At 50.6% G+C, this 20,246-nt stretch overlaps 7 protein-coding genes across 7 annotated transcripts; 6 read left to right on the top strand and 1 right to left on the bottom strand.

Moving 5' to 3' along the window:
• Positions 1-163: 163 nt before the first annotated feature.
• M438DRAFT_334572 (uncharacterized protein) lies at positions 164-1,240 on the top strand (the record flags this gene model as incomplete). Its single annotated transcript, XM_029903725.1, has 2 exons — positions 164-1,146; positions 1,210-1,240. The coding sequence occupies 2 exons, from the start codon at positions 164-166 to the stop codon at positions 1,238-1,240; spliced, it is 1,014 nt and encodes a 337-aa protein (XP_029760899.1).
• Positions 1,241-1,949: 709 nt separating this feature from the next.
• On the top strand, positions 1,950-2,671 carry M438DRAFT_344967 (uncharacterized protein; the record flags this gene model as incomplete). The annotated part of the gene is made up of 2 exons (XM_029905340.1): positions 1,950-2,128; positions 2,213-2,671. The coding sequence occupies 2 exons, from the start codon at positions 1,950-1,952 to the stop codon at positions 2,637-2,639; spliced, it is 606 nt and encodes a 201-aa protein (XP_029760900.1). The 3' UTR covers positions 2,640-2,671.
• Positions 2,672-4,092: 1,421 nt separating this feature from the next.
• M438DRAFT_344968 (uncharacterized protein) lies at positions 4,093-5,048 on the top strand. The gene has a single exon (XM_029905341.1). It carries the CDS (start codon positions 4,190-4,192, stop codon positions 4,871-4,873), a length of 684 nt encoding a protein of 227 aa, XP_029760901.1. The 5' UTR covers positions 4,093-4,189; the 3' UTR covers positions 4,874-5,048.
• Positions 5,049-5,961: 913 nt separating this feature from the next.
• M438DRAFT_374025 (DUF1671-domain-containing protein) lies at positions 5,962-7,802 on the bottom strand (the record flags this gene model as incomplete). The annotated part of the gene is made up of 4 exons (XM_029908467.1): positions 5,962-6,366; positions 6,516-6,759; positions 6,799-6,986; positions 7,290-7,802. 4 exons carry the CDS (start codon positions 7,800-7,802, stop codon positions 5,962-5,964), a joined length of 1,350 nt encoding a protein of 449 aa, XP_029760902.1.
• A 985-nt stretch (positions 7,803-8,787) lies between these two features.
• On the top strand, positions 8,788-10,613 carry M438DRAFT_344970 (nucleosome assembly protein-like protein). Its single transcript, XM_029905342.1, has 5 exons — positions 8,788-8,885; positions 9,079-9,158; positions 9,213-9,911; positions 9,968-10,293; positions 10,350-10,613. The coding sequence occupies exons 1-5, from the start codon at positions 8,842-8,844 to the stop codon at positions 10,398-10,400; spliced, it is 1,200 nt and encodes a 399-aa protein (XP_029760903.1). The 5' UTR covers positions 8,788-8,841; the 3' UTR covers positions 10,401-10,613.
• Positions 10,614-11,272: 659 nt separating this feature from the next.
• Positions 11,273-12,735, top strand: M438DRAFT_273017 (uncharacterized protein; the record flags this gene model as incomplete). The annotated part of the gene is made up of 2 exons (XM_029900598.1): positions 11,273-11,571; positions 11,625-12,735. 2 exons carry the CDS (start codon positions 11,273-11,275, stop codon positions 12,733-12,735), a joined length of 1,410 nt encoding a protein of 469 aa, XP_029760904.1.
• A 1,098-nt stretch (positions 12,736-13,833) lies between these two features.
• M438DRAFT_295510 (class V myosin) lies at positions 13,834-19,153 on the top strand. The gene is made up of 5 exons (XM_029901880.1): positions 13,834-14,142; positions 14,196-14,328; positions 14,392-14,581; positions 14,631-18,557; positions 18,615-19,153. The coding sequence occupies exons 1-5, from the start codon at positions 14,008-14,010 to the stop codon at positions 19,042-19,044; spliced, it is 4,815 nt and encodes a 1,604-aa protein (XP_029760905.1). The 5' UTR covers positions 13,834-14,007; the 3' UTR covers positions 19,045-19,153.
• Positions 19,154-20,246: the final 1,093 nt, after the last annotated feature.

The raw sequence follows: 20,246 nt of genomic DNA on the forward strand, positions 1-20,246 counted from the left end.
TCCTTGAACGGTGTGAGACTGAGATTAATGTCTCAAACCAACACTTTCACACTCCAATTCGCAACACATGTCCAGGCAGACATCATGACCAATTCATATGCGTTCTTTCCCTCTCCATTCTGCACCTTACTTTCTCCATCATCGATCAAAGAACGCAGCAAAAATGATCTGGACCATCAACCACCTTCCATGGACCGCTCTCGAAGCCTATCCATACATCTCCACCTTTCTCTACATCTTCCACATGCTCGTGTTCTTGATCTTCATTGAATATGTCCCCGAAATTGCCAATGGAGTTCGCGATTCTGTTTCTTGCTTCGTTAGGCTGCCTTTTCTTGTGGTTCATGATATCATCACGAGTTTTGGCAATATCTGCGCATCTCGTGAAGGTCAGGCTATGGTCAAGCTCTCCCACACTTCTTATCATTACGTGTACTCTGCTCTGGTCAAGCTCCACCATCGTACCGCCAGAGCTCACCGAAAGCTCATGGGCGCGACCATCGCTCCACTTGTTGGCTTCGTCAGATCAACCTACGACATCAGCATCGGTAGGATCCAGACTGCAAAGCTCCTCTTGCGTCAGATCATCATACACGACATCTACATGTATCCCAACACTCTAAGCATCCTGGCTCTTACCTTGACGCTGCTTCTTTTGCTCAATGTCTTGAGTGTCGAAACTCAGCTCTGCTTAGTCACTGTTCTCAGACACGGCAGCACCTTTGTTGTTTTCTGCGCCTATGTGTTGTCATCCTGGGCTTCTGGAGCGGAGGGAAATACCATCGAGTCGATTACAACGACTGAGCAGGCATCATCGCCTCCAGTTTTGCCAGCCAGTGATGACACTGCCCAAGAAGAGGATGGACTTCCAGCTCTCGAGGACCTTTTCGCCATGCATCTGATGCGCGAACCAGCACCAACTGTAAAAAGCTTCATCCCTCAGCTCGAACAACTTCGAGACAGCATGGCAGTCAGCCTCACGAATACCATGATCTGCTTCGGCGAGTATGCAAGTACGCACCTCTACACCGAGGCCACAGTCTCAGCTGTATACGCTGATGCGGTCTCTCGCCTCTCTATCTTGGCAGCAGATACTGTCACTGACGGACTGGACAAATTCATAGCTGAGATCAAAGGCACTGGCGTGTAGGTGAGCATCTTTCCAGCCTCTACTTCATGTCAAGATACATGCTCACAATTGAGTAACAGGGAGTCACCACCGTCGCATCCATTGAACTGAAAGCATCGGTTTTCCGAAAGAGTGGCTGGAATCAAGGTCCAGATTGAGCAAGAGAGAAAAGAGAAGGAAGAGGAGAAGCAGAATGGAGCGATATGGGAGGCCAAAAGGAAGGTCATGTGGAAAGAGCCATTGGTCGAGATCAGGGTGTTTCGCGGAGAGGATTAACAACCTGAGAAGTTGGTCGTTTTGAGAGCCTGCTTGCAGGTGTTGAACTGCTCACAGAGCGAGAATTCAAGATAGGCCCATAGAAGATAAAGACAACTCCTGACACGAAAGTTCAATTGTCACGGCTACTGGAATAATATCACTCTTGACAAGATTTATCCCCCACTTCAAAAGTTCAATGTACTGCTAGCTTCTGGCGCGCAGAATGTTTTGTTCGCAGACAGCAAAGGTTTCTGTCTCACGAGATGATGGCTGTTTCTATTCGCCAGTTCTACTCTTGGCTGGGCTGTGCCTTCCTTTCCAAGATGAGAGCTCTTTCTTTCGCATGTGACTGGAGACGGCCAGCCTTTTGTCGCCGCAATTTTCCAACTTCCGAATCCTGCACTCGATCTCACAACTACATTTCATCCTGGCGGATGAGCGTGTTTTCCGTTTCCATTGCCCTCGTTTCCGAGCTCATCACCCTCGCTTTCTCTTTCGGCTGTCACAACAACGCACCATCCTCTGCAAAGTTGCCAAAGTCGTTAGCTTTCTCTCTTCCGCAATGCCTCCACCTTGGAAAGTTCTCACTGCTACCCACGACGATGGCGAGAAGCCTAAGCGTTTTGGTTTCAAAGCGCCCACATTCGACGGATGGCTCGAGATCTACCTTCAGGACGACATGCCCGAACAGATTGTGGGAGTACTACTCAATCTGAATTGCGATGAGGTCACTGAGTTGAAGTCCTGCATTCGCCACGAGTTGAGATTTCGCACTGTCACCGTATCAACCTTCGATGTTTACTACCCAACGACCGGCCAAAAAAGCGAACTTCTCTGCAAAAAAGGTCAAGCTCAACTGGGATGGCACCTCTCACCGTCAAAGACAACTTCGCTTATCCGCTCTTCCACTGTCTTTGCCGTGGCTCTCGAGTTCCCTCACCTGTTCAAGGAACCCGCTACCTTGGAAGACTTCCGCAGGGAGTGGACGCCAAACACCTTTGGCTGTTACCCCATCGTACCTTTCCAGTTTCGCCGCGATATCCTTGCTCGCATGGTCGAGATTTGTGGTGAGGAGATGAAGAAAGACAAGAGCCTTCGTGCCGGGGCCACCGACCCTAAACCATACAAGAAGAAACCCGCTCCAAGCCCTGAAAGTACGAGCACCCCTGCCGCAAACAAAAGAGCTCGTGTCGAAGCTTCATCGACTAACACTGGCTCCAGCTTGAAGCGAGAGCACATGAGTCTGGAATAGGACGCTGACGATGACATGTTGTTCAATCAGGCCATGATCCAATGAGGAGTACTTTGCTGAAGTATCTCAAATATCTGCTTAGCTTTGCCGACATCGAAGAAGCAACTGCAGTTTGCCACTGATTATGGGGAGTTTGAGATGGAGTCTGGGCTTCTTATGCGTCTCGTCGGTGGGCACCACCGTTGTGTAATTCCGCTCATCGAAGGTATTCCATCGAGAGAAAGCAGACCTCTGTACTTGAGCTGTGCTTATTCATCATATCATGTATGTTAAAACCGTCTCTTCACTTCCAACCGAAGGGTACAAGAGATCAACTCCCAGATAAACGTCCCATCTCGTCCATTTTTTCATCGTGTATGTGCTCCATACTGCCAACGTAAAGGTCATACGTCCTATACTGGTGCCAGGTGGCTATTTGGGTACATACATCAATTCTTGCATGCATGAATATCCAAATTTCTATGTAGACAAGGTCTTAATCATCGTTCTACGCCGATTCCGAAAGTGAATCGGGATATCTCGAGATATCTCGAAATCATATGAAACGATTCCGGTCATGGCCGCACCAAAATTTGGTAGCAGAATAACCGAATTCCCGTCACTTGCTTCTATTGTGATTCCGAACGATTCTTCACAACAATTGACGATTCCGATTCTACTTTCATACCGCCTTTCCAATTGACTATAAGTTCTGCCACCGCTTCGTCTCCTCCATCCTTTCTTCTTCAACATCCATCTACTTCTCATACCAGAAACGCAAATCATCCTTTGCGCCTTTGATACTTTGCTTCTATCCATACCAACAACGATCTCTTTGATCAATCAACATCAAACACCATACCACACTACCACACAACATCAGCAATCATGTCTGACGCCGCCGACACCACCTTCTCCGTTGGCGAGACCAAGCTGTTGATTAGCATTATGAAGAACCTTGAAGGCGATCTCCAGGTATGTTTCCATTCTCTTGTCATTGTCTTGCACTCGACGATCTCGTGCGCATCTCGGTTTCGCGCATTCACATGTCGCTCGTATTCCGGTTCTGCGCTTCACGATTCCACGCGCATTCCGGTTTTGTACCTCACGATCTCATGCCCATATCGTTCCTTGTCATGCGCATCCCGGGTCTTCTCCTGACAGATCTGGCGGTTTGACCGTCACTTTTTCACGGCCGCAGTTTCACTGCCATTCTGCGCACATCCCCGTTCTGCATCTTACGATCTCATGCATATTCCCGTTCCTCGTCGTGGGCGTTCTGGGTCATGTCTTTGCAAGTCTCGCGGTTCAACCGTGTTCACTCTTTCACACTCACGATCTTACACCCATCTTGATCCTCCTTTATCACATTCCGATTTCATTTTGTCTTATCCTATCCTTGTCCTTTCTGTTTCTTATGCCATCTCTCTTCCTCATCCACTTCCCCCACCGCTCCTTCTCAATATTTTCTTCCCCTTTTTTTATCTTTTCTTTTCTCTTCTCCTTCCCCAAACACAACCACTAACATTTTTCTTCTTCTCTAGTCCGACTGGGATGCCGTTGCCGGCGAGATGAACTACAAGGACGGCACCATCGCCCGCGCCCGCTGGAACCAGACCCGCCGCAAGAAGATCCTCGGCACTGGCGCCTCCACCACAAAGACGACCAAGAAACCCGCCGCTACCAAGAAAGGCACCGCCGCCAAATCCAAGACCCAGACCAAGAAGAAGATCGACTCTGACGACGAGGACGAGGAAGATCAAGATGAGATCAAAGTCGCCGTCAAGAAGGAGGAGGACAATGACGCCGAGGCCGAGGACGCCAGCGACGAGGAGGAGATTGAGGTCAAGAAGCCCGTCGCTGCTAAGAGAAAGGTCGCTGCCAAGACGGGCAGAGCTGCTGCTAAGCCCAAGGTTGCTGCTAAGCCCAAGGCCACTACCAACAAGCGCAAGCCTGCCACCTTCACCACTTCCTCTGAAGACGAGGACGACGAGAAGAACATCAAGAGACTGAAGCGCGCTGTTGCCCCCAAGACCACCATCGAGACCGCCGACGCTGCTGATTCTTCTGTCGTTGTGGAGACCACTGAGGGTGCCACTGTCGCTGAGACCGCCACCGACGACAGCAATGCTGGCAACAAGAGCAGTGACGATGCCGTCATGGGCGCCGACAGAGATGACGATGAGAAGGAAGAGGTCGTCAAGAAGGAAGTCGCTGATGAGGAGGAGGACATGGAGGATGAGGGTGAGGTTTAAAGCCTCTTCTTCTTCAACCCACTTCGCCCACTTCACCGTTGCTCACTTTCCCCCTTTCACCAATTTTCCTTTCTTTCCCTTTTTCCCTGTTATTTCCCTTCACAGCACAACGCAGCACAGCACGGAAAGGGAATGAACGGAAACAGCATCGAATGGAAAGATGCAAGTGCCTTGTCGCACACCATACATGCAGGTCGTCATAGAAAATTGAAACCTACACATTTCCAGAGCGCCGGCGTTCGCAAGGGGGCTTTTCTTCATAAACAAGACGAACAAATAGAGGCTCATGCCTTTTGCATACATACCATTTCTCTCCGCTTTCCGTCTTCGTGTGAAATGTTGTTCTTTAGATCCTCTTTTCTGCTCTGGGTCGGAGAGATGCTTACGGATGTCTTATCTTTCTTTTCGCAATGACACGTTTTTGTGGTACTTACTAGGTGTTGACATACGGTCGTGGCAAAGCGAATGATACGATAGACAAAGACTATGAAATGTATACCTATGCTCCCGATGATTACGTGAGTCGCTGCACATCAACCGAGCCCGACAGTTCGTCAAGCCCAAAGAGTCATCTGCTCCATCATGCCCGACAGATCAACTGGTGAGCTGCACGGCGCACCAGGCACCGGATTGTATGCATTGAACTCGTGGTGACTTGCAACTTACAGCTCCGGTTTGATAAGGCTTGACTGTACTGGTGAATGTTTTCCCTGATTCGGCGTGTTGTAATAGTACTGTTGTGTTCACTTGTTGTCGAAAGTCCAGGCCGATGATGGCAACATCAACCAATCGTATTCGATTCTGCTCTCAAACTCATCGTCGGAGATAATTCGAGCGTCCCAAGTGTCGAGTATTCCGCACCACTGATATCGCGGAACAAGCCTTGGTGGTAGAGAACAGTCCATGTACAATCCGCGGACAAAGAGATCCACGTAGCGAGTCGGAGACGTTTGTTCGATAATCTATATACGTCAGATGATGGTCAAGCGAGTAGCGGAGCAAACCTACAGGCTATATTGGATGTTCCTGGGCCTGAAGACTGTGGTTGATCTCAGCATTAATTCGCAATGTGAAATTAAAATCGAAGCTTACACCAAAACTTCGAACTCATCATACTTTGCCAGCTGAGCGATGGTACGTCTATAGCTTTTGAGCAGGTGATCTGCCGTCTTTGCTGGCACCGTAGCACTTGACGGTCTGACGAGCAGGCTTTTCAAAGCTTGCGAAGGCCCAAATGATGGGTCGAAGACCAATAGGTTACGACTGCCATCATTGAAGCGCTCGAGGCCAACGATCGTCAAGGAGTGTCCTGGTTGCTGGAAGTAGATTGGGGCCTGATGGGTTTTGTGTAGCTTGGTTTGTTCGTCTGCGCTTCCCCGGGCAAAGTAATTCTCGACGAAGTCCAGTAGCTCCTCGTGGGCTTTCTTGCCTTTTGTCTTTGAGAATGCACGTTGAAAGTAGGGCAGGTTCAGGTGAAGGCAAAGCGACTCTACCTGGAACTCAAAAGTAAGCGACTTGTTTGACAGATATACCAATCATATGGCTGGCTACTCAGTCGGACAGGAACTTGAAGTGCTTGGAACGACGGAAGTGCTGTGCTTCATACAACGGGTGAGCTGATGAAGCTGAATAAAGCACGTACCTCAGGCGTCCCGATCCACTTCCTTGTGTTGAGAATACCGCCAGTCTCTTGTCTGGCAAGAACATCATTTCCATCATCCCAGGCTTCTTCGATCATCTCTTGGAGTCGGAGTACGCCAGGCAAGTTTTTTCCGAAGCGTTCATGGTCCCTTGCTTTCGTACCTTGCAGATATGATACCAGCATTTGGATGTTTCTGTATCCACAGAAGTGTGTCTGTCTCTGGCCTCTGAACACATGCTGAACACTCGGGTGACAGACCTAAACTGCTTGAAGGTTGTTGGACGGTGTAGTACAAAGATTCGCGATGACCGGAACAAGTCCTGGAACCTCGTTGTCGACGATACGATCCGTACAGAGCTGGCCGTTCCTGCCGATGCGGTTCACTCTTCGCACTGGTTCACCCTCTTGGAGTTTGTTGAGCATCCATTCAGGCATTCTTTCCTCGAAAGCATAAGGGCCGAGTTCTGTTTTCTGTTATGGCGATTAGTGGTGTTTTGTTGGTAGCGGTTGAAATGAAGGTGCAGGTAGACTGCGCTGTAGAGCTAAATTCGACTCTCTCCGAGGCTGTTCGGTATTGTTTCACAGATTGGACAATACCTTTAACGACCGGATATGTGGCGGTCAAGGATGGCTCTCGTGCATTCTCATATGTGAGACCGCGACGTCCGCTATCGTGATGGCTCGGAGAGAGAAAGAATTTGACCAGGATGCAGTCCATCGGCAGCGGGATCACAAGGTAAAGGGAGAAAGAGCAAGAGAGAAGAGTTGACTTACACCTAGGCGCATACCTCTTGATTTCTCTTTTGCTGAGCGACCAACGTTCTCCTTGCCAAACGGCTGACCATCGTGTCGACCTCTGTGACGAGCGATTGTGGTAGAGCCTTGGAACGACGGTCGCCCTGAGGATGGCTCGTTGAAGTCAGGTCCAGCCATGTCGTCGGAAGAATACTTTAACGATAGATGTGTATTCATGTGTTCGTCGAGTTCGATGAGATGAACGAACTCTTCGCATTCAGGACATTCGGCGTATGGGAAGTCATCATTGGCAGCTCCTTCCTTTTCACGATTGGCAGGCTTCAGGGACGGACCGGATGAAACGTCACGGTTTCTGATGTCAGCAAAGGCTTGCTCTTCTTCTCTTTGCAGCGCAAGGGCAAATTTTAGATCCTCATCTTCGACTGTGAATTGTGACTCTGGAGTATGCTGCAGCTCGATATGAGCTGTGATATGATACTCTGCTTGACTATCATTGGGTGTGTGGAAACCGCAGAGAAATGGACACTCCATCGTTATCTCGGCGAAACAGCTGATTATCGCAAGGCGATGCACGTCAGCACGCTTGGAAAGCAGATTGATGCGATTCGCAGATTAAAGGGCTTGCTCGTTGGGGACGTTCGCAGAATGATGAGCTGCTGTTGAAGCCGGTTCAATAGGCGCTAAAACCTGAAGGACCCGTGATGTTGTACAGGACGCGCCTTCTCTAGATTGAAAAATCCCTCTTCTGTTGCTGTAGAATGGTCATGTTTGATTGTTTGGTCGTTTTTTGTGAGAACTCGCAGTTCGTGTCTCGCGGCGCGAAATTCTTTGCACGTGTTGACCATGCGCGTCACATGGAATGGCTTGAAGATTGAGAATCTGGCGCTTTCAACGTTCTTCATGGCTGTACATAATCACTTGTGACACAGCATCAAGAAAATGGATACAAAGGCCATGAGGCGATATGGATCAGTCAACAGTACTGTGCATAGTCTTTCGCCTTGCCGCTCTTTTTGTCTGAGCAAACACCCGTATGGTACGAGTGGAAGCTTGATAAGTAATGATTGCAAGGACATCAGACCACTCGTAAGCAGGCAAGGGACGTGCCATTGAAAGATGGGAACAAAAGAGGCTTTGACATGGGAGTCGGCAGTCCTTGGCCATTGTTGCCTTGCAGATTCGTGGCTGCTTCGAGGGTCGCCTTCTAGAAACTGGGGCTAGACCATGACAAGGCGAGTCGGTCAAGTGTTCTGCTGGAGATGGAAGCGACGGACAGGCAGGAACAGGGCGGATAGTGGCTATGAATAATCACTCGATAGGCAAGACATAATGTATCAAAGAAAGAAGCCGTGTCTTGCCGACAGATGAAAGCTTTGTTGGTAGAAAAATTTCGTCGTCGGGACATGACTACTTCCTAAAGGGGGCGAGTGGATTGTTTGCCTTTGCTTTGCTCGCTCCCCCGCGTCCGCAAAAACCTCAAGAGTCAAGCTTCTCTCAACCACCGCACCACCTCCTCCCACCCACATCCACACCCTTGTCGAAGCATTCTTCAACCAGATTTATCGGCAACATGAGCGACAACATGATCCCCCAGAAGGGCAGCAAGCCTGCGCCGTGAGTCCCACCCCAACGCCCGTCCGCCACACACACATACAACAACAACACCTTGCGCCTGCCTCCATCCCCTGCACCTCGGCCATACCATCCGTCTGCGCCCGTCACGACTCTTCCTCCATACACACATCACTCCCACCACTGTCGACATGGTCATGGTTCGCACCGATCAAGCAGTCACTGACCATAGCAGTACTCCCCAAAACACTCCTCTCGACAAGGCTCCCATCTCGTCTCGCGCACAACAGCCCGGCGTTTCCAGCATCAAAGAAGGTACGCGCAACCCGCTCTACTTTACCACCATCAATCACTAACCTATCTGCGCAGAGGACGCTGCCTCAATATTCGCTGCCAACCCCGCCCTCGTTTCCATGATGCAGAACAAGCTCAGCGGTCTCGTCGGTAGATCATCCGGTTACGTCGAGTCGCTCCCCGCCCCTGTCCGCAGACGTGTCGCTGGTCTCAAGGGTGTCCAGAAGGAGCACTCCAAGCTCGAGGCCGAGTTCCAGGAGGAGGTTCTTGCCCTCGAGAAGAAGTTCTTCGCCAAGTACGCCCCTCTTTACGAGAAGCGTGCCAAGATCATCAACGGTTCCACCGAGCCTACCGAGCAGGAGGTCGAGGCTGGCAAGGAAGACGAAGAGGAGGACGACGAGGATGAGGAGGATGATGAGGCCGAGAAGGCCGACGAGTCTTCCGCTGACATCAAGGGTATCCCCGAGTTCTGGCTGTCCGCCATGAAGAACTCGTCGCTCGCCGAGACCATCACCGACCGTGACGAGGGTGCCCTTAAGTTCTTGACCGACATCCGCATGGAGTACCTGGACCGCCCCGGATTCCGTCTCATCTTCGAGTTCGCCGAGAACGAGTTCTTCACCAACAAGACCATCTCCAAGACCTACTACTACCAAGAGGAGAACGGCTACGGCGGTGACTTCATCTACGATCACGCCGAGGGTGACAAGATCGACTGGCAATCTGGCAAGGACCTCACCGTTAGAGTTGAGAGCAAGAAGCAGCGCAACAAGAGTGAGTTGACATTCATCCTGATTTACGAAAAGCCGCCACTAACAACTCCTTCACAGACACCAAGCAAACCCGCATTGTCAAGAAGACCATCCCCACTCCCTCGTTCTTCGACTTCTTCAACCCCGCCAGCCCCCCTACCGAGGATGACGAGGATGTTGAGGACGACATTGAGGCCAAGCTCGAGCTTGACTACCAGTTGGGTGAGGACATCAAGGAGAAGCTCATTCCCCGTGCCATCGACTGGTTCACTGGTGAGGCTCTGCAATTCGAGCAGGGCTTCGAGGACTTTGACGATGAGGACGAGTTCGAGGACGAGGATGACGAGGATGAGGAGGATTTCGACCGCGATGACGAAGATGACGAGGAGGAGTCAGATGAAGAGGTAAGCATATTCCTTGATCAACCACGAAATGACTGGCCAGCTAACAACAATTCCAGGGTGACGGCTCAAAGCCCAAGCAGGAGACTGCCGAGTGCAAGCAGAGCTAGATGAGAAGTGCTCAAGATTCCTTTGCATCACCATTCTAGACTTGGTTCATCTGGCAATGACAGTTCCAACCACACCGATCTACTGGCCGCCGTCGGATCACGGGTCTTGCCATGTGTATATTGCCTGCTCTTCCCACCGAAGCAAGCCCACCGACACCCGACGCGGCCTTGATCGGACCAAAAAAAGTCACGCTCCTTGACGCAGCACCTTTCCCTCGTCCCACGCAGCTCGATGTCCTTTATTACAGCAGCGTTGTTTTTTCTTCAGTTGTCCGTTTCCACTTGATTGGCAGCGTGTGTCATCCTTTTTTTCTCCCCTATATAGCTGTTAATCATACTCTCGGATAACAGACGGTCGTCACAAGCAGACAATGTGAGGCGCGTCAGAGGGGGTTTCGTTTATTGTTCAGAATAGCAACCACTGGAATCGAGACATTGTTTACAAGAGAGCGACATTTTGAGTACCTACCTGACAACAGTGCAAGCGTCGTCGTCCTTGCGCATAGACGATGACAGCTCGATTGACTCTTACAGCGGATTACTCATTCAAACTGATGATACAGTGAGTCAGTACATGGACAATGGTGGAAACTGTGGGGGTCGCTTTGTCACAGCGATAGAAATTGGGGAGGGCTGGAGTTTTGTGGCGCGGCTCTCGTGGGATGGCGCGATCCGCATCGTCTGGCAACGCCGTCATCGGGAGGGTCAAGAAATTGTTGCGCGACTTGACTCAGAGGGGCTCAAGTGGGCATTGTTTGATCGCTCAAAAATACTCGCCTTGTTCATTCTCAATTCCCACCCCCATCGACTGGCTTTCTTTTACCTGTTCTGGTTTCTTCTTCCCGTACTGCTCGTCGATTGCTCATAACAACATGTCTGCCGCTCAAAACATCCCCATTCGCAACCGCGACGACTCTGCTGTCACCAACAGCTTCGACCCCTCTACCAGCCCTACTGCCACTTTCACCTCGCCGTCAAGCAGCTTCAGCCATCGCGCTTCGCAGTCTGCCGCCTCCGCTAAGCAGCTCAAGCCTTTCAACACTCAAGATGTCAAGGTCTTGCTGCTCGAGAACATCAACGTCACTGGTCAGGACATCCTGAGACAGCAGGGTTACCAGGTTGAGGCCCTCAAGTCTTCGCTACCTGAGGATCAACTCATTGAGAAGATCAAGTATTACTTTCAGCACTCTCCTACCTTTGAATCTGCTAACCTTTTCTCTCCAGGGACGTCCATGTCATTGGTATCCGCTCAAAGACCAAGCTGACCCCCAAGGTCCTCGAACACGCAAAGAACCTTATCGTGATTGGATGCTTCTGTATCGGTACCAACCAGGTCGACCTTAACTATGCCGCCAATGCTGGTATCGCCGTCTTCAACTCTCCCTTCTCAAACTCGCGCTCAGTCGCCGAGCTCGTCATCTCCGAGATCATTGCTCTGGCCAGACAATTGGCCGACCGCAGCATGGAGTTGCACAAGGGTATCTGGAACAAGGTCTCTGCTGGCTGCTGGGAAGTCCGTGGAAAGACTCTGGGTATTGTCGGTTACGGTCACATTGGTAACCAGCTTTCCGTCCTGGCTGAGGCTATGGGTATGAGCGTCATCTACTACGATGTCGTCAACCTCATGAGCATGGGTACCGCCAAGCAGGTCCCTACCCTCAAGGCCCTTCTCGAAGGCGCCGACTTTGTCACTCTCCACGTTCCCGAAATCCCCGAGACCCAGAACATGATTAGCACTGAGCAGTTTGGCTACATGCGCAAGGGCAGCTACCTGATCAACGCCTCAAGAGGTACCGTTGTTGACATTCCCGCCCTCGTCGAGGCCATGAGAAGTGGAAAGATTGCCGGTGCCGCCATTGACGTCTACCCCAACGAGCCCGCCGGCAACGGCGAGTACTTCAACAAGGAGCTCAACACCTGGGCCGAGGACCTCCGTTCCCTCAAGAACCTGATCCTCACCCCCCACATCGGTGGCAGCACCGAGGAAGCCCAGAGCGCCATCGGTGTCGAAGTCGCCGAGGCCCTGGCCAAGTACGTCAACGAGGGCTCCACCGTCGGTGCCGTCAACATGCCCGAAGTCAACCTCCGCAGCTTGACTGCCGACGAGCCGAACCACGTCCGCATCATCTACATTCACAAGAACGTTCCCGGTGTGTTGAGACGCGTCAACGAGGTCCTTGGTGAACATAACGTCGACAAGCAAATGACCGATTCAAGAGGCGACGTCGCATACCTCATGGCTGACATTAGCAATGTCAACCAAAGAGATATTTCCAGCCTGTACGACAGCCTCGAGGATCTGGGTTCGCGCGTCAGAACCAGAGTCTTGTACTAGAAGACTCGGCTTCGACGTCCGCACCTTTTCTTCTTGTCTGTCCAACAGCAATCTGGATTATTGGACAAACAAATTCATCAGTCAAAAAAGGATAGAGAAAATAAGGGCATTCAACATGGAGTATCACGACTTGGGGCAAGCATGTGGGAAATGAAAACACGCGAATCGTTTTGAGTATTGTTATTATTTTGATTATCAGAAGCATGTATAAACACTTGTAGTGCAGCAGCTACAGGGCCAAGGCCACCAAAAGGGAAGCCTGAATGAAAAGAAAAACAATTCAACAAGTTCACAAACATTGGAGATCTGGTTGATGATGATGTGATTTTGTGAGGCTGTTCACTAGGCTGGCTGACCGCTTGTCTTTCAACGAACAAGGGAAGGCCTGGGGTGGCGTAAGGCCAGGTTATGACTATCAATTGATCTGATCGCTCAACGCACCGTATGTTGACGCGTTCAAAATGAGTTCCGATGATCAATGCCATTCAATTGAATAAGATCATGCACAATACCAAGGGTGACTTTTGTCGAAGAACAGTTGTCACGAAAAGTTTGCTAAGGGTCACACCCTGTCTACATGTCCGGCAGCGATTTCAGACGCAACGACAAGGCCAATTCGGCTACAGTGTTTCGAATACAGCTGACTTGATCTTCGAGTATATGTTAAGCACAATGTACGACCGGGAAGAGGACCCTAGGGCTCCACGGCACTAAGTTTTGCCATGTAGCTGTTCCCGAGTCTTTCCCACACACTCTCGGCCTGATTAACAATGGAAGATACGAAAAACATGTTAACTACATTCTAGAAGCCAGTTACTTTGATCTTGCGCGATATATAGTGGTGGTGACATGTGCTTCCGCAAGAAGGGTAGACGACAAGTGAGCATATAGAGCAAGACAAGCATGTGGTACAAGAGGTGAAGTTGTTCAAGAGGTGTTTCAGAAATTGTGTTTATGGTTTTGTGGGGAAGGCTCCTATGTCCCGGTGGCACGTGCGCCCCCTTTAAGCACGAGCCCATCAGATGTTATGCCGGCAGAGGGACCCTTTGGTCGTACACCGATCTGGCTCAGGAACTTCTTGCCATAATACCTATTTCACACTCCCTAATCTTTTGCTGCTGAAGGAGTCGCCTGGGGTTGAACTTGTCCTTCTTTTAGCCGTTCGTTTTGAATGTTGCAGCATTCTTGACCTGCCTGCGGACACGACTATCTACGGCCGCTACACGCTCCCACGTCTCCCGTCCCTCCCTCGACTAGCACATCCGGTCCAACATGGCAGCCACGTATGATGTCGGCACCAAGGCGTGGCAGCCCGATGTCACCGAAGGCTGGGTGGCCTCCGAGGTCGAGCAGAAGAACATCGACGGCGAGAAGGTCACGCTGATTTTCCAGCTGGCCAATGGAGAGGTATGCGAGCCCGCAAGCAAACAACCCGCTCCACCGCTGACAGATCGTTGCAGACCAAGACGATCGAGACGACGCTGGCCGCCATCGCAGAGGGCAAGGACGCCAAACTGCCGCCGCTGATGAACCCGACAATGTTGGAGGCCAGTGACGATCTCACCAATCTTTCGCATTTGAACGAGCCCGCAGGTAAACATGCCTTTTCCACTCGCTCCTCCAGCCGCCAACGACAGCGCTGACACGGCCCTGCAGTTTTGCAAGCCATCAAACTACGATATGCACAGAAAGAAATCTACACGTACTCAGGCATTGTCCTTATTGCTACCAACCCCTTCGCCCGCGTCGACTCGCTCTATGTACCGGGCATGGTGCAGATTTATGCCGGCAAGCAGCGCCAGACACAAGCGCCGCATTTGTTTGCTATAGCAGAGGAGGCTTTCGCGTATGTCCTCCTGATCGCTGCGCTGTACACAGATGCTAACACAGCACAGGGATATGCTTCGAGATGGTCGCAACCAGACAATCGTCGTTTCGGGAGAGTCTGGTGCCGGAAAGACGGTTTCCGCAAAATACATCATGCGCTACTTCGCTACAAGAGAATCACCGGACCAGCCTGGCTCCCGCTCAAAGGGCCGCGTCGAGAGCATGAGCGAGACCGAAGAGCAAATCCTGGCTACTAATCCTATCATGGAGGCTTTCGGTAACGCAAAGACAACGCGCAACGACAACTCGTCAAGATTCGGAAAATACATCGAGATCATGTTTGACAAGAAGACGGACATTATCGGCGCGAGGATCAGAGTCTACCTGCTCGAGCGCTCGAGACTGGTCTTCCAACCACTCAAGGAGAGAAACTACCACATCTTCTACCAGCTCGTAGCTGGTGCCTCGGATGCTGAGAAAGAAGAGCTTGGTCTGATACCTGTGGAAGAGTTCGATTACCTCAACCAAGGTAATGCTGCTCAGATAGAAGGCTTGGACGACGCCAAGGAGTTCAGCGACACCAAGGAGGCCCTGAGCAGAATTGGTGTCTCGATTGAGCAGCAGTCGTCCATCTGGAGAATCCTCGCCGCTCTGTTGCACATCGGAAACATCAAGATCATAGCTACTCGCACCGACTCACAACTCTCCGCTACCGACGCATCAGTTGTCAAGGCTTGTGAACTTCTTGGAATCGACGCTGAAAGCTTCGCCAAATGGACTGTCAAGAAACAGCTTGTCACTAGAGGTGAGAAGATTACGTCAAACTTGACCCAGCAGCAAGCCACCGTCGTTCGTGATTCAGTCGCCAAGTACATCTACTCCAGCTTGTTCGATTGGCTCGTCGAAATTCTCAACAGCAGTCTAGCAACCCCCGAAGTTCTCGAGAACGTCACCTCCTTCATCGGTGTATTGGATATCTACGGTTTCGAGCATTTCGCCAAGAACTCGTTCGAACAGTTCTGTATCAACTATGCCAACGAGAAGCTGCAGCAAGAGTTCAACCAGCATGTCTTCAAGCTCGAGCAGGAGGAATATCTTCGGGAAGAGATTGACTGGAAGTTCATTGATTTCTCCGACAACCAGCCTTGCATCGACTTGATCGAAGGCAAGCTTGGTGTTCTCGCTCTCCTTGACGAAGAATCTAGACTGCCCATGGGTTCCGATGAGTCTTTCGTTACCAAGCTTCACACCAGCTTCGGTGACAGCAAGTCAAAGTTCTTCAAGAAGCCTCGTTTCGGAAAGTCGGCCTTCACCGTCTGCCATTACGCTGTTGATGTCGCATATGAGTCTGATGGCTTCATCGAGAAGAACAGAGATACCGTTCCCGACGAGCACATGGAAGTTCTCCGTGCCTCGTCCAACTCCTTCCTTACCGAGATTCTGGAAGCTGCTTCTGCTGTTCGTGAGCGCGACACTGCAGCTGCTCAATCCAAGCCTTCTGCTGTTGCCGCACCTGGAAAGAGACCTGGTGCTGCCACTGCCAGAAAGCCCACTCTCGGTGGTATTTTCAAGTCGTCTTTGATCGAACTGATGAGCACTATCAACTCTACCGACGTACACTACATTCGTTGTATCAAGCCCAACGAGGCCAAGGAGGCTTGGAAGTTCGAAGGCCCCATGGTCTTGAGTCAATTGCGTGCTTGTGGTGTGCTCGAGACCGTCAGAATCAGTTGTGCCGGTTACCCAACAAGATGGACTTACGAAGAATTTGCTCTGCGCTACTACATGCTTGTACCATCAACACTATGGACCTCCGACCTCAGAGACATGGCCAATGCCATTTTGACCCAGGCCCTTGGTGGATCAGCTAACGATGGCTCAAGCAAATACCAGCTTGGTCTGACCAAGATTTTCTTCCGTGCTGGTATGCTTGCCTTCCTTGAGAACCTGAGAACCAGCCGCCTCAACGATGCCGCCATCATGATCCAAAAGAACCTTCGCGCCAAGTACTACCGCCGTCGTTACCTGGAGGCCATTGGCTCTGTCCGTGGGTTTCAGTCTCTCGTGCGTGGGTGTGTTGCAAGACGTAATGCCGACGAAGCGAGGCGAACGAAAGCCGCTACCACTATCCAACGGGTGTGGAGAGGCCAAAAAGAGCGCAAGAACTTCGTACTTATCCGCAACAATCTCATCCAGTTCGAAGCGGCGACCAAGGGATATCTCTGCCGCAAGAACATTTTGGACACGAGATTAGGCAATGCTGCAAGAACTATTCAGCGTGCCTGGAGGTCTGGCCAGCAACGCAAGGACTGGCGCGACTACAGACGCAAGGTTACCATCGTACAAGGATTGTGGAGAGGCAAACAAGCTCGCAAGGCTTACAAGGGCTTGCGTGAGGAGGCTAGAGACCTCAAGCAAATCTCATACAAGCTTGAAAATAAGGTCGTCGAGCTTACTCAGTCACTCGGCGCTGTCAGGACCGAGAACAAGGCTCTCAAGCACCAAGTGCAAAACTACGAGAACCAGCTCAACACCTGGAAGAACCGTACCCAGGGTCTGGAACAAAGGGCAAAGGAGCTTCAAGCGGAAGCCAACCAGGCTGGTATGAGTGCTGCCAAGGTTGGTCAGCTCGAAGAGGAGATGGCCAAGCTGCAACACAACTACGAGGAGTCCTCGTCCAACATGCGCAGATTGCAGGAAGAGGAGAAGACATTACGCGAGTCGCTTCGCCTGACCAGCGAAGAGTTGGAGAACTCGAGACAGAGTGTCACCGTCTCCGAGAACGAGAAGATGTCCTTGAGGCAACAATTGGCCGAGTTGCAAGACCAGTTGGAGCATGCCAAGCGTGCTGCTCCTGTTGGCGGCGAGATGACCAATGGTGGTGCTGTTCAGCCCAGCGGTCTCATCAACCTTGTGTCATCATCTTCAAAAAAACCCAAGCGTCGCAGTGCTGGATTCGAGCCAACCAATACCGACAGATTCAGTGGCACATTCAACCCTCGACCAGTATCTATGGCCTTCGGAGCTACCAGTGGTCACCAACAAACTCTTTCCGGATCCACTTTCAAGCCTGACTTGGAGAATGTTGAGATGGAGCTTGAGAACTTGCTTGCCAATGAGGATGCCCTCAATGATGAGGTATCCAAGGGCCTTATCGGAAACCTCAAGATCCCTTCTCCTGGGTCCACACCACCACCTACCGACAAGGAAGTCTTATTCCCTGCATACCTTATCAACCTTGTTACTTCCGAGATGTGGAACAACGGCTTTGTCAAGGAGTCTGAGCGCTTCCTTGCCAACGTCATGCAGTCCATTCAGCAAGAGGTCATGCAGCACGACGGCGACGAGGCCGTGAATCCTGGTGCTTTCTGGTTGTCGAACGTCCACGAGATGCTGTCATTCGTCTTCCTCGCCGAAGACTGGTATGAGGCACAAAAGACCGACAACTTTGAATATGATCGCCTGCTCGAGATTGTCAAGCACGACTTGGAAAGTCTCGAATTTAACATTTACCACACTTGGATGAAGGTGTTGAAGAAGAAGTTGCAGAAGATGATCGTTCCTGCCATCATCGAGTCGCAATCACTTCCTGGCTTTGTCACCAATGAGAGCAACCGTTTCCTTGGCAAGCTGCTACAATCTAATAACACACCTGCCTTCAGCATGGACAACCTACTTTCCCTCCTCAACAACGTCTTCAAGGCCATGAAGGCATTCTACCTCGAAGACTTCATTATCAACCAGACTATTACCGAGCTTTTGAAACTTGTTGGTGTCACCGCCTTCAATGATCTTCTCATGCGTCGTAACTTCCTCTCATGGAAGCGTGGTTTGCAGATCAACTACAACATTACCAGAATCGAGGAATGGTGCAAGAGCCACGACATGCCCGAAGGTACTCTCCAACTTGAGCATCTTATGCAAGCCACCAAGCTTCTGCAGCTCAAGAAGGCAACCCTCAACGACATTGAGATTATCCAGGATATCTGCTGGATGTGAGTACTCCTCTAACCCCACAATTATCATGATAAAGAATACTGACTTTACAACAGGCTCTCACCCAACCAAATTCAAAAGCTCCTCAACCAATACCTCGTCGCCGACTACGAGCAACCCATCAACGGCGAAATCATGAAAGCCGTCGCCTCCCGCGTCACCGACCCCAAAACCGACGTCCTCCTCCTCCCCGCCGTCGACATGGACGACAGTGGCCCCTACGAAATCGCCGAACCCCGCGTCATCACCGCATTAGAAACCTACACACCCTCATGGCTGCAAACACCGCGATTGAAGAGACTAGCGGAGATTGTATCAGCCCAAGCGGTCATGCAACAACAGCTCGATGCTGGAGGTGCCATGGCCAAAGAGGCCTACGAGGCAGGAGAGGATGGAGAAGGAGGTGACATGGGAGATTGGAGTCATTTGAACGGACAGAATGGAATGGGTGGGCATCAACATCATGAGCAAGAAGCTGGGATCTAGAAGGTTGTCTTTGATGTAAAGGTTGTTGTTTGTCGAGATTAAAGTGCGGATGGGATTGCGAGCGTTGTGGTTTTTCTGCGTTGTTTTTTCTCTGTCCAACACAATGGCGTTTCTCCCCCTTATTACACATGATGCATGCATGGAAGTTGTGTTTTTCTTTTCTGTTTCCTACTATTTTCTCACTATCTTGGGATTTGACTTATAGGTCTGTTGAATACCAAGCGTCAAATTTCCCCTTTCCTTTCCACCGAGATGCTATGGACATTCATCCTTGGAAGACTCATCGTAACTCGTATTACCTTTTAAGGAGAAACATTTGTGTCGAGATTGTTGCTCCGATGTATGGGGCTGTTTTGCTTGATCAAGAAAAGGCATGTCTATTAGCCCTGTTGTGGTTATTACCGCTCTGTATTTTTGTTCTGGCCATCTGCTATCGCCATAAACGAAGCTTTACTTGGACTTTAGAGAATCTGGCAGAATGGGTGGAGTTGGGAAATGTTTCTTGGATAGATGAGTGCCATGGTGGTTAAATTTATATCATATCTCCTTGTTGATAAGCTTTTGCCCAATTGCTTGAGCGAATGTTAGCTTTTCGCCGTAAATGCAAAAATGGATCTAAGACTATATTGACCTTTAAGGTAGGTAGTGTTGCAAGTTTCAAGATTACAGTGACAACAGTGATAACAGTGACTAGTAACAAGATACTAGAGTTCTCGTCCTCTTGATTCATGAGTTGTTCGTAGTCTGCGAAGATATAAGGACGGTGTCGTGCATCGATCTAGAGAGGGGTCCACTTTTGCTTGGCGTTGTCACGCACAACTTCAACAGACGACTTCAATCCAGACTCCAACTCCCCTTTCGCGATTGAATCAAACACAACATGTAAACACGCTGCTCTCCTTCTATTCTCGAATATCGAACTCCTATTCAGAGCAGCGTGTTCGTCGGCGAAGATGAGATGAAAGTCTTCACCTCTCGCCTTTCTCGAGAGCTGAAAGCCAACGTCCGCCACATGCAGGTCCCGGTAGCCCGGGAGGAACAATCACACACGCTATATGGTACTTGGTGCCATGTACCAGCTGAATAGCCAACAGCCATGGCAAGGGAGATGAAACACAGCCAGTACTGTGTACCACGCCATCCTTTCTTGCACTGGTTGCATACTCCAGCTGAGACCTGTATGAACGTTTTTACAACTCCTG

This window comes from Aureobasidium pullulans (genome assembly GCF_000721785.1).
Source record: "Aureobasidium pullulans EXF-150 unplaced genomic scaffold scaffold_8, whole genome shotgun sequence".
Lineage (NCBI taxonomy): Eukaryota > Fungi > Ascomycota > Dothideomycetes > Dothideales > Saccotheciaceae > Aureobasidium > Aureobasidium pullulans.